Genomic DNA, 12,859 nt, shown 5'->3' with positions numbered 1-12,859 from the left:
GAAGTCTTTGGGGAGTTGATAAACAGGGAGCAGAGAAATCAGTAGTCTACTGTTTTTCTGGGGATTTGGTGGTTTGGGTGTATTGGGTGCACAATGGCTGTCTTAGGATATGGGCCACCAGTTTTTATGCATTCATGACACTCCCATCTACTCTCATGCACTTCTACTTTATTGCTGCCTATTTCTATATTTAAATCATTTCTATTTTATTTGGAGTATTTATACTGCACTCTTGGACTCTACTGATATTTTTTTGCAGTCCTTAAAAATCTCACAGATGCTGGAGAGGGATACAAAAGTCTGTTGTTTTGTTTTGTTTTTCTTTTTCTTTACAATTTCTCTACACAATGAACATGGATATTTTATTATTTACAGCTCAAGATCTTTAGCTCCTTTAACCAAAAGCATCACTATTTATTGATAATGACAATTTGAAATGAGCTTCTTTGGCTGCAAGGGAATAAATATCAATCTGATTTGATCAAAACTATAAAATTCCTTAAGCAAGATTTTATCATAATTTCCTTATATATACTGGTAAACCTGCTGTTTACACAATAATACTCGTAGAATATGGGGATGTCTATTACTACTTTGCTTATGGTGGCTTTTTTGAGCAATAATCACAGAATTGTAGGGATTGGAAGGGACCTCTTGAGACTGAGTCCAATAATAATGGCTGTTAAATATTTAGAATTGCTTGTTGTGCTTTGTCATTGTTCTCTAAACTGACATCAGCATTGAGAGAGGTTTTGTTAATGAATGTACAAAGACAGAAAATAACCCAGTTCTCTTAGTTTAAGCGTTCCTGAAAATTATGTGGTAGAAACAGGACAAAGGTTGCTCCAAAAGTAATGCCTTCTATATACATAGGGTTCAATAATGCTACTTGATAGAGCAAATTCTAAGCCATAAGGCAGTATTTTCAAAATATTCACCTCCATTAGCTACTTTCACTAGTGATGAACAAGAGTCTGCATGCCATACTTGTAACAATCTGCATCAGTGGGGGTGTTAACTACTGTCACCGCTGCTAAGGTGTACCATCTACCACCTCACTGTGCTTATATCCGCTGTTTGGTCTCCATAAATGTTTAGCAAGTGTTGATGAATATCTATGGGTTCCCTTTTTCCTACATGGAGGAATTCAATTTCACACCTTTGCTTCATACATACTTCCATGTCAGATGTCATTTTTTCATGCTGCTCCTCTGCTGCTATCTGTCACACAGAGGAAAAAATGAAATGGGATATTGTTGGGAAAGTTCAATTTCGACTGCCATGTCACCAGCATTCACCTCTGATACTGTGGGCCAACACAATAAAATAGCAGGAGTTACTTTTGGAGCAGCTCTTGTATACCTCATGTCTTTATAAATGAGATGTAGTATTTCTGTATCTTTTTTTTTGTACGTTCTTCATGCATATACATGTTTCTAATCCACCTCATCTAAATTTATGTGAGAATTTTATGAATTTATTTTGTGAAATCTTTAATAAAAAATAATAAAAATCTCCATTGAAGGAGAACCTTCCAAGCACTGCACCAAAAATATTAATGACAAGTTCTTTTCTTGCAAAGGCTTTTACTTGTATTAATTTTCTACACTGAAGAAAATACTTTCGCCTCCTTATTTAATTCATTTTTTGCTTGATTCAGAGGCTGATCTCACAACTTTATTCTAATCTAATGATTCAAATTAGGTGCTGCAAGTGATAAATTCTGTCTTTGACTCTAATTAGAAAGTTTCAATAAGGTTGTAGGTGTGCTTTAGTCTAAACCACAGTGTTTATTAATATTTCCAAAATATAACTTGATACAAAGGTTTCATAGGTTTATTCATCACATTCATCAAATCACTCAAGCTGCACTGTGATAAGACAGAATGCTCTTTAGGGAATGGGCCTAGTGCACCTTACTTGTATCACTTGTGAGGAAAAATACTGGAAAAAGGGTATCTTGAAGTAGGATCCTGACAAAGTATGGAGAATCAGTTCATGCTTTCATTATTATGAATCCAGAGGAACACCATTAAATCAGTGTTTCACCAAGGAAAGTTGAACTGGAAAAGATAAGAGCATTTCTAAGTTTTGGATTCAACACTGTCAATGCAATTGCTGAATCATTTCATAGTAGAACAAATAAACAAATGGAGACCAGTAAGTTATATGTACTTAAAAGACCAAGAAGACATGTTATATGCTTTATTGTTCATAGATAAGAAAGGTGTAAAAGCTAAAATTTTGATATACTGTCAGTCACAATTAGATTTTATCACATTGTCTAATTTTGGTCAGAATGGTTTGGCTTCTCAAAGCTGTGTATTAATTTGTACATCTCCATTTCCACTGATGGGAGCTGGCTTTTTACCAATTGATGTTCATCCCTATAAAGTCCTTTTCCACAATTAGACTCACAAAATCTACTCATTTGCTGCCCTTTGGATGTCATTATTGATAGAAATTTTAAAATTTAATGAAGGCACAGCAATTTTAACTTGCTTAATTGAAGTGGGGGAGGGGGGGGGACAGAGAAGAGACTACTAATAGAAGTCTGAAGCATCCAGCCATATACTTTTGAAATGCTTTGCGTGTGTGATAATCCAGAATATTTTGATAGAACGTTATGATCATCAGTATTGTTTTACAAGAAATGTCAGGTCCTTAAAAATGCTGAATTTTGAAGGGTATTGTGATTATTTTCAAAATATTGATTGAACTGCAGCAGTGTAAATGTTACTTTGCAGCTTATTAATACAATTTCAATAATTTGAAAACATTTACTTTTACACTTTTTACACATGCATAGGTGTGTTTTAGGGTTCTTTGAAGTTTCATGAATCTTGATTTGACATACGCTTTGGGCAGGAGTCCAGACGATGGTCGCAAAAACAATCAGAGATTTTCATTTATAGTAATTTCATCATAGTTTCTCCTATTTAAGAATCATATTGTATTTAGATGTTGTCTGGTCCTAATAGTCCTAAACTACTTTTTATAAAATCTTTCCACAAAGAGCATAAAGCTGGTGGGAATTGACAACCGTTACTCTTGGATGTGTGAAAGATTACTTCCTTCTGAAAAAAAGCACAATAAAGTTTTTACAGAGCTTGGTGCCACTGGTTCTGCTTCCACTTAGGACAGATCAGTAAAATTTCTTTGCATTATCATCTCAATGTGCTTTGCGATCTTTAAGTATGAATACTATTGGGAATGTTCCACTTTCTAGATTTCATCTTATAAGAGATGGAATTGCATGAAAATACAGATTGATACTGTACAGTGATCTTTGGACTCGATCTCAGGTTCAGCCGGTGAAAATGATATATATTCCAATCTGTTCCTTGGTTGTTTTTGTTTAAAGAATTTGTATAGATTGAAATGCAGCTGCAAGTGTATTAGTGATTTTTTTTCCCTGTTGCTTACTTGTCAAGATTTTTATTGTGTGGATGAAAAATAGTATTTCAAAACCTGGCAGCATATTGACAAAAACAGAAGAGCACTTTATGTAATTCTCTTTTTGAAAAACTACCTCTTTTAGAGGCAGAGATTGCCTCAGCTCCTTCCATTCATATGTAACTTGATCAATAGATTTATTGATAGCTTTTAGTCAAGGTTAATTTCCCCACCCCTCCACAGTTCACCATAGTGCTTGCTATTTGGAATTAAGAAACTAGAATTAGGCTCCTATAAGCAAGGCACACAATATGCAAGTACTCTAGGTGTAAAAGGAGGCATTTGACCTTTTGTTGCTAATCTGTGACAGGTGCAGGCTATTTTCTTCCAAATGGTGTTAATTTTCATGTGCAAATCCACCCCCTGAAACCTGCATTCTATATATCCACCACAGGGGAATTGGTGGTCATCATGAGTACTGTAATGGACAGCTGAGAGGGATAATCACTGATATTTCAGCACATTCATGCTTGCAACTTGGTCGTTTTTAGTGCACTTCTGTTTTCACTGCTTATTAGGGAGGCTGAAGTTAGTTATTCATTGCTGGACAAAAAAGTGTCTGAGAAAGTTCATGTGCAGGGAACAGCACATTGTTACAAATTAGTTTCCTTTACCATTTCTGGCAAACTCATTACAAAGTAATCGCGCCCTGCGCTGAAGTGCACTTCCTCTGGGACCAATAACTGTAAATAAGCAGGGCTGCAAGCTGGCTGATAAGTTGTTGTTCTGAAGATAACGGTCCTTTTTAGCAGAGTGTTTGACCTTTTTCTTTATATTGCCTCAGGCTTGTCTAAGACCCTCAAGGTCTATTTTTCATCTTAAAATTCTCTGTAGGAAAGCACAATGTGTGGTTTAAGAAGATTTTAGGATTGCTTAACATATCTATATTTTTTTCTAGCGTTTTTATGATAATTGCTAAAATGCATAGTAAGTTTAGCTAGTGTTTTCTTAAACAGGTCTTCTTTCTTTGTGTAAAGTATACTTACTATTGATGTAGGAAGCAATATATGTTAATATTTTATGAGGGCTAAGTGTGTGTTGCATGATTAATAAATAGAAACGTGTTTTTTTCCCTGACTTTTACAGAAACTTGAAACATGTCATTGACCCCTTTTACTACGTGCATTTTGAGAGCATTGCCCTAAACGTTACTCTGCAAAGCAAATATAATTAAAAATTTCAGCCTGAATGATTAAAGAAAAGGATGTCTCTTCTTTTCTCAGCATGCAAAGAGTATTGAACAGAACTGTGACAGAAAATTGAGCATGTCTTAAAAACAAACCTCAGGGAGACCTCAGGGCTAAGTGAAAGTCAGTTTATAGACATTTGGGAACCTAATTTGTTCACATCTTCCTTTGAGCTTAAAAATAAATAAATAAAATATTTGTGCCAGTATTTCTGTAAAGCAAAATAATAAGGGGAAAAAAACCCAGAACTATTCTCAGAGTGACCAAGTCCATAATGGTTTATAAAGTGCTGACCGCTCCAACAAATTGTTCATTTTACTTTTTAAGATATAGTCAGTCATTTCACAACCAGAAGAGCACCCAAGCTGTAAGAAGGTAATTAAAATAAGAAATATCATAAAATGCCAAAATTCAAACCTTGCTGCCTAATTGGTTGTTTTCCTTCTACGGATCACATTATTTCATTAATAATGTTATTGAAGATAAATGTAAAATTAAAATCATACATTCTACAAAGTTATTCCCCAAATATGCAAATCACAAACTGTACTGTGATGGTCTCTTAAAATTTCCAAGTTCCTAATGCATTTCACTGTGCTGTGTGTACTATTGAAATGTAATTCTCACCTACTAGAATATACTTATTTCCCAAAATCACTGTGAAATTGTTAACTTTGATTATGATTAATACTGGGAGGATTCCTTCTTTAATACAAAAAATAAAAATTTCTATAGCATTGTTCATTTTCTATGAAGCATGTGTGGAAGTCAGGAAGTGTTTTGTTCTTGCAGTTCTAGGCTTCTTTATACCAAAACTGCTGTCTTGTTTAATGACATTGCTATGTGGGTTGAAATTAGGCTGACAGATTGTGAGCAAAGGCTGTGGTACCGCAAACAATAGCCTATTGAGCACGAGGAACTTGTTGAATTGGTTACCAGAGGCATTAGTGTTAGGTCCAGCCTATTTAGCATCTGGAAGACAGAGAAGAAATACTGTGCTAATGAAAAGTACAAATGATACTAAACTGCACATGGCTGCAGGTGACTGCAGCAGCTGAGATGTATTGTGCAGGAACCTAGTAAGGAGCAGTTCTGAAGGCAAAAGGCAATAAAGTGAGATACAACTCACAAAATACTGCATTAAGAAGCAAGTAAGTATTCAAACCAAGTATTTGGGATAAATAAAATAAAGCAGTGTGTTGGGAGTCCCTAGGAAATCCTTCACACAGTGGTTAAATTGTTGCAGCTGCTGCTGGCTTTGAGTTGAGTATGTAGCTCTCACAGGGCAGACTGGCCTTCAGTGTGCCAGCTTTTCACCATCAGTGATTTCACTGACCAGTTCTAGTTCAGGAACCCCTTGGGCTATGCAAAAAAGTAGTTCTGAGTGTCCCTGTTTAGATCAGTTTGATATTAAAACAAAAGCTGAGAGGTGTGGCAGGTCAGAAATCAAGATCTCCTTTTGCTCTGTTTTTATTTATTCACTCAATCTTTTAGCTTTCTGTGGCTTGCAAGTTGAAGTTTTTAATGATCTTTGAACTTAAGGAAGTAAAAACATTTAGGCTTACGTTTTATTTGGAAATCTTTCCATCAGATTTTGTGCTTGCTGTTCTGTGCTGCAGGTAAATTGCTTTGCATGGGGAGTTACTGGGATCATTGGAGGATTTTACAACTTGTGGTTTACAGGGAGGACCTATTCCACAACCTGTATTCATTCAGCTGTCTGCCTTCATGTTAGAGGATCTTTCCGTACCTCACAGACCACTTGAGTTGCCATGACTCTGTGTGCCCATGCATTAAGCTATGTCCAGAGTGGGCTTGTGACCTGTGACATGAAGAGCAGTTTGTCTCTATTCTTGTTTCCCTGTGACCCTATGTAAATTAATCCAACCTATGCTGCTACACAGCTCAGACCACCTAGCTGTATTCTCACTGCCCTTCCTCAACAGGAAGGGAAGAAAATAAGATGAAAAATTTCATGGCTTGAGACAAAGACAGGGAGATCAACTAGCAATTACCATCTATGGCAAAACAGAGTCAACTAGGAGAAAACTTTTAAATTTATTGCCAATTAAAATAGGGTTGAATAGTGAGTGAGAAAGACAGATTAAGCACTACCTTTCCCCACTCCTCCCTTTTTGCCAGCATCCTTCATTCCTGCCCCTGCTGTGAATGACACAGGGACATGGAGAAGGCTCAGTTTCTAACAGCCTCTCTGTGCTCTGTTTTGTATCCTCATACATTCCCCTAATCTGGCATGCATCCGGCCCAGGCTGCGTGGCCTTCAGGAAACAGCCCCCTGCTCCAGTGCGCTCCCTGCACAGGCTGCAGGGTGTCTGGGCCTCAGCACCTGGAGCACCCATCACTGCCTCCTGCCCTGGCTGTGGTGCTTGCAGGGCTGCTCCTCAGCTGTCCCCTCAGCCCATGTGCCATATTTTGCCCTTTTGTGAGCACTCTTTCACCCCCAGCATTGCTGAGAGGCCTGGCCGTATGATGAGGAGGAGCTGTGGGGGCTGGCCTAGCATCTCCTCACCACAGCCCCTGCACAGCAGGTGATGTTATCTTTGTTTGTGAAAGGTATTCTTGCTGCACAATGTAGTGTTCCCCTTCTCCTTACCTCCCCAAATTATTTCTAATTCCAAATGTATCCTTCAGGCAAGTGGTTAGGAACAGATTGTTAGCATGAAGAGGTTTTCTGAAGTGGGAATGGGTGAGAAGAATCTTCCCTCTGAAAAGGAGTCTGTGGGCAGGAAAGTAGAGGGTAACATTAAAAATAGGGAAAGTTGAAAGTGCTCGCTGTTCAACTGATAAAGCCATTAACAATTTAACAAAGAAATTCTGTAAATGTATTGGTGAGCAGATTTGAATGTTATTTACTGCTTCTTTACCTCAAAGCAGCCGATGATCTAAATTTTCATGCTTCTGCTCATGGTTAGTAGTGTGCTACCAATGATCAGCCATGCTGACTGAGAAGAGACTTGCTGAGGAGGAAGTTGTTAACTTCAGTGATGTTATAAGTAACTATTTGAACAGCATATATCCAATTTGGGAATAGATATTTAAATCCAAAGTATATCTGAAGCCACATAAACAGATCTTACAGTGCTAGTTTGTTTTAGAGGCATAAATTGTAACATAGAGCAAAGTTCAGATTATAAGGTGTGATAGGCGCAGTGAGATGACAGGTGGTGCGTTTCATCAGTGGCTACAGCAACATGAAATACAGTCCACACTGTGGATGGTCATGCAGATTTTCATGAACATAGCATGCTAGCTCTTGTTCAGTATTGTTGAAGACTAGATAGAAAATTGCTGTTTCGTAGTTGGGAATTTGCTCTATCAGATCGGTACTGTGCTCTTTGTAGCTGTTGAAGTTTCTGTGGAATCTTCGAATGACCTATGTATTTTACTTTGTGACCACAATCCAGTCATTTAAAAATAATTCTGTGCTACTGTAAAGCCCATTACACATGTAACATACAAAAGTTAAATTTTTAACTTTTCTGTTTGTAGTTCTTGTTCTAGAAGCTATCCATTTATTAAAATGCATTATTTTTCACGTGTTTTTTTTTTTTTTTAGGTAACCTTGGAAGAGTGGACCACATCACAGAATTTGAGTATGACCTTTTCATCAGACCAGATACCTGTAACCCACGCTTTCGAGTTTGGTTCAACTTCACTGTTGAAAATGTGAAAGAATCACAGGTAAGCACATATTAATTTAGATAGTGTGACAGCTTTAAACATTGCTTACAGAAGAATATCTTATATTTTCCTTCTAAAGAACAAAGATGCTGTCCAGGGTTTGTAACTATCAATTTGTTGTAAAACATGTTTTTGTCCTTTGAATTTTGATAAGTAAAAGCAATTATCATCCTGACTGGATATTATCATGTTTTTTTCTGCTGTCTAAAACAGGTAATCATTACTAAGACAGCATAAGAATTACCACCTAATACTATTTGTATTGATAATGCCTGATTTATACTAACATTTATGCATTTATCTGATCTATATACAAAAACCAAGTCCACCGTAGGTGTTCAAGTCTTATCACTCAAGCCTTCATTTAAAGCATCTAGAACAATGAGTTAGAATTCCAAACAGATATTACTATTGTCTCGTAACAGAAGAGAGGTAGACAGTTTATGTGAGCCCTGTGAAAAATGTTTATCTTTAAATGTGAAAGAACATGATAGGAAACTGCTTCATCTACTTTTAAATAACATCTATTTTCATTTAAAAATGAAATAAGGACAAAAAACAAAACAAAACAAAACAAAAAAACACATGATAAACAAATGGAGGAAGTAAGTATTTATTTATTACTTTAAAACAAGTGAAGTAAAAGACAAAAAAGTCTTTATTTTGACATTGACGAGTTGACAGAGATTTAATTCCTCTTTCTGCATGTTCCTTGTATTTTATTCTGATATTTTATTGTTTATAACAATCTGGCTGTTATTTTTACCTAATGGGGGGGAAGAAGCCCGAGAGAAAAACTTGAGAAGCTTGATACTTGTATTCGTATGAGACTAATATCTTTATATCCACCACTGTACCATTCCTGTTACAACTAGAAATCATGAAATTGTTTATCTATCTTCCTGGAGCCTGATAGTTTATCAGACAGGCCCTTTCCCCTGTTGTGCCTTAGTCAACTATGATCGAATTATATAGTCATGAGATGAATGAGAATCTGTCTCAAGGAGGCAAAGAGATCTGGTAGAAAGATACAATATATATCTAGTGCTTACAGGATATTTGTTTTCATGGTTGTCTACATGAAAGAGAACGGTTTCACTATTAAGTTTGACTTGTGAGGTCTGTTTTTATAATGTGTCTTCCTATAATCTTTTTTTCATCTCTCCAATTTCCGTTAAAATGAGACCTGCATGAACGTAATCTAGTCTGGAACCTTATTTAGGTCTTTGTGTTAGCAGACATGACCAGTATTAGTCATTGCATCTCAGCTATATTAAATGAATTCTAGAAATTGCTATTTCAAATGTTCTGTGTAATCTGGTTTGTGCATTTTGATTATTTTTATTGCTATAAAATAACAAAAACCATACCATACTGTATTGCTTAGAACTGTTGCACTAATATGCATGTAACTTCCATCTCTTTATGTGCAGTACAAATCTTAATAAATCTATGTAAGTAATTGTCTGATTTTTGTGCTAACACATCCCACGTCTGGTTTCAGCCAATTAGGTGAGGTTACTAAATTTACTAGTTTTATGTATTATGTATGCCAATTTTTTTTCTTACTGTTCCTTTTCATTGTTTCAAATTCCTAACTAGTTTATTTAGATTTAAAATAAAAAAAATGAGAATTTTCACGTGGTAAGATTCTCTTTGGCCTTGCTTAATATTTCACACTAAGGCTTCATAATTCATAATGAAATTAATTTCATATTTATCATGAGAAAACAAGCAACTCCCTTTCACTATCTGGCTTAGCAGTCATCTATTTTGTTTTTCTTCTGTTGCATCAGATACTGGCATCCAACAGTGGCAAACTGATAAAAAGTGAATGAAAAATGCCAGGTAAAAAGGCAAGAATCAGACAAGCACTGTATTTTTCATTTAGTTTTCAGTTCAACTACTAGAAAGTAATGATTTTTTGCAGTATACTTAGTGCACTGTGGTATATTATGAATCTAGAGAGAAATATGAGGAAAAACCTTTGAGATATTCTAGTCAGTCTCACTGTTCATGTGTTGTTCTGTGTTTTTTTTATATAGTGCGGTTTTGTCTTAAGCCACATAGGTTTCACTGCTTGCATTTGATTCCTCTCACTAATACCATTGCTTGATATTTAGCCTAAAACTTTTCTCTATTTAATCACTTCATTCTTAGTTGTAATTCTGCTTAGAAAAGGTACAAAAAATGGTACAAAAAATCCTCTCCATCCTTGACTAACATGATAACATTTGTTATCACATTCTGCAGCATTTATCTCTTATCCTAGTTATCATGTTTGGCTTTTCCTGTCCTGTTTCCAACAGATCACTTTAGCTTAAAGTATTTTTCTGCTTTGGGACCTTTGGACTTTTATAAGTGGATCTTTCCAATCCTTTGATAATTAGCCTAGTTTCCTTGGGAAACAAGGCTTATATGATCACACAGTCTATGTTACACTTGCTAGCCCAGATCTTGGTGTGGTTAATGATCTTTCTCCACTCTCTTCTCTCTCAATGGCTTTTTAACTCTTATCCAGTTTCAACCCCACTGGACAATTACTGTATGTTTCAGGACAATAAACAGCCAGATGGGCAAAAGACCCCATTAGTGTTCCCACTGGCAGAACGTCTGTAGTATGAGATCATTTCTTATTCAACATCAGAGAATCCACAGAGGAGACACACAGGAAAAAGTACTCATTGGAATTTGCATATTTAAGATAGCAGAGAATCCAACCATGAAATCCAAATCCATAGCACTTAATGGTTTTACTTCTTGCAGAACTTCTTGCTTTTATTCTTCTTCTTCCAATTCCTACAATTTTTTCTTCATAATATGGAATTGACATTTAATAGCCAATTTTGAGTTCACTAGCATGCCAGTTTACAGAGAAGAAATTCTAGTCCCTTTGCTCTGTTGCTCTCTTAGTATATAGACAGCTGAAAACTGCAGCAGCCTTTTGTTATTTTGTCACTATGGAAACTCATGCCTAATTTGTTGTTCACTATCATACATAAGTCTTTTTCACAGTGATTGCTTCCTTTCTTATGTTACGTGTGTGTTGGTTCCCTGTTGTACTTCAGTAACGGGCAGGTAAAAGAATTGTGTTATGTAGCACAGCATTGTGAGCCAGAATCTTTTCAGATTTACTTTTAGAAATTTACGATAAATTTATTTTATTTGATGATTTTCCCTATATTACATTAGAACAAGTATAAATTTTCTTTCATTAGGAAACTGGTAATTGAACTCCTTTATAACTTGGACTTTCAGTGTCGCACATGTCATGTTGTTAGTTAAATCTTCTGTTTGTTGGTTGTTTTTTTTTTTTGTTTTTGTTTTTTGTTTTGTTTTGTTTTTAAAACAAGGAAAAATCAAAGCAGTAGATAATGGTTTACATTTATGGGAAGAAGGAACCATTACGTAATATGCCTGTGAGGTCTAAAATTTGGCTTTCTGGTCTCCCCATATGGTTTCTGACTTGCAAGTCAGTTGGTCTGATAAGATTTGAACTGTGGATTCCTTTAGTCATTTGTTCAATGAATTCAATTAACACTAATATGGGAATGAACAACAACAAAAAAAAACAACCCACAACTGGTGTATTCTGTATAAGGACTGTAATCGTGCTATGATTACTTTTACAATAACCATGAAAAGGAGAATGAAGAAAATAGGATTTTCTGTAGAATGCCCATTCTGATGGGCAAAGCCACCAATTTCTCTAATTATACATGTATCACAGACTACTGTCTATTTCTGGACAATGCTTTTTATTGGGTAGGGTTTTTTCCCATTAATTTTAACCATGGCCTCTACAACACTGTCTAGGATTTTTGCTAACCTTCTTTGTGAAGCTGAAAACTGGATGAACAAATGTCACATCTAGTTAGCATTTCAAGTATTTTAAATAGACAGTGCTTCAGATGCATGATTGCTTCTAAGCTAGAATGTCATTAAAGGTGTTAGAAGAAACAGTGATTAATTTGAGAACTAAGAGGAAAAAAAGATGTGTGTACATGTGATAAATTATGTAAAAAAACTTGCAAGTATACCTCAGTTAGAGGAGTTAACAGGTGAAAATAGTAAAGATTTCATTTTGGGGCCATGCCTAGAAAATCTATTTAAGGTGCAGACAATCAGTGTTCCAGATACAGTAGCCACATAGTGAAAGGTGACCTCTGGTACCAGCAAATTTACTTCTAATGAATTTGAGAAGAGATTAGAGTTGAATGCAGCGAAGTGATGAAAAGATGAAAAATATCTTTGAGGTTATTAATTACTCTGAAGTACAGCAGCCATATTATACCAATGCACATTTAGTCTATACAATATATTTTGTATGTGTATGTACTCTGAACAGCTCTGCTGTCCGATGAATCATGTTCAGAAGTGATATTTTCATGGAGATTAAAAAAAGAATTTCCAATATAAGAGGTTTCCTAATACTGCCAAATTTTGTTCAGTAAGTGTTGATAAATACCTTAGGAGTCCTCCATCATAAAGATACTGAAAAAACATATTGAGAG

The 12,859-nt window shown here is 35.7% G+C and overlaps 1 protein-coding gene across 3 annotated transcripts in view; it reads left to right on the top strand.

Annotated features, from left to right (window-relative positions):
• The window catches only part of LOC140255477 (BEN domain-containing protein 5-like), an 812,733-nt gene that overhangs the window by 34,266 nt on the left and 765,608 nt on the right, over positions 1 to 12,859 (top strand). For all 3 annotated transcript variants that reach the window (XM_072343116.1, XM_072343117.1, XM_072343118.1), the window contains one exon: positions 8,221 to 8,345. In XM_072343116.1, coding sequence (XP_072199217.1) covers positions 8,221 to 8,345 — 125 coding nt within the window. The remainder of the gene's footprint in view (positions 1 to 8,220; positions 8,346 to 12,859) is intronic.

This window comes from Excalfactoria chinensis, chromosome 8, assembly GCF_039878825.1.
Source record: "Excalfactoria chinensis isolate bCotChi1 chromosome 8, bCotChi1.hap2, whole genome shotgun sequence".
NCBI classification, from domain to species: Eukaryota; Metazoa; Chordata; class Aves; order Galliformes; family Phasianidae; genus Excalfactoria; species Excalfactoria chinensis.
Note: the sequence above shows the minus strand (reverse complement) of the source record. Positions and strands in the feature narration are given on the sequence as shown.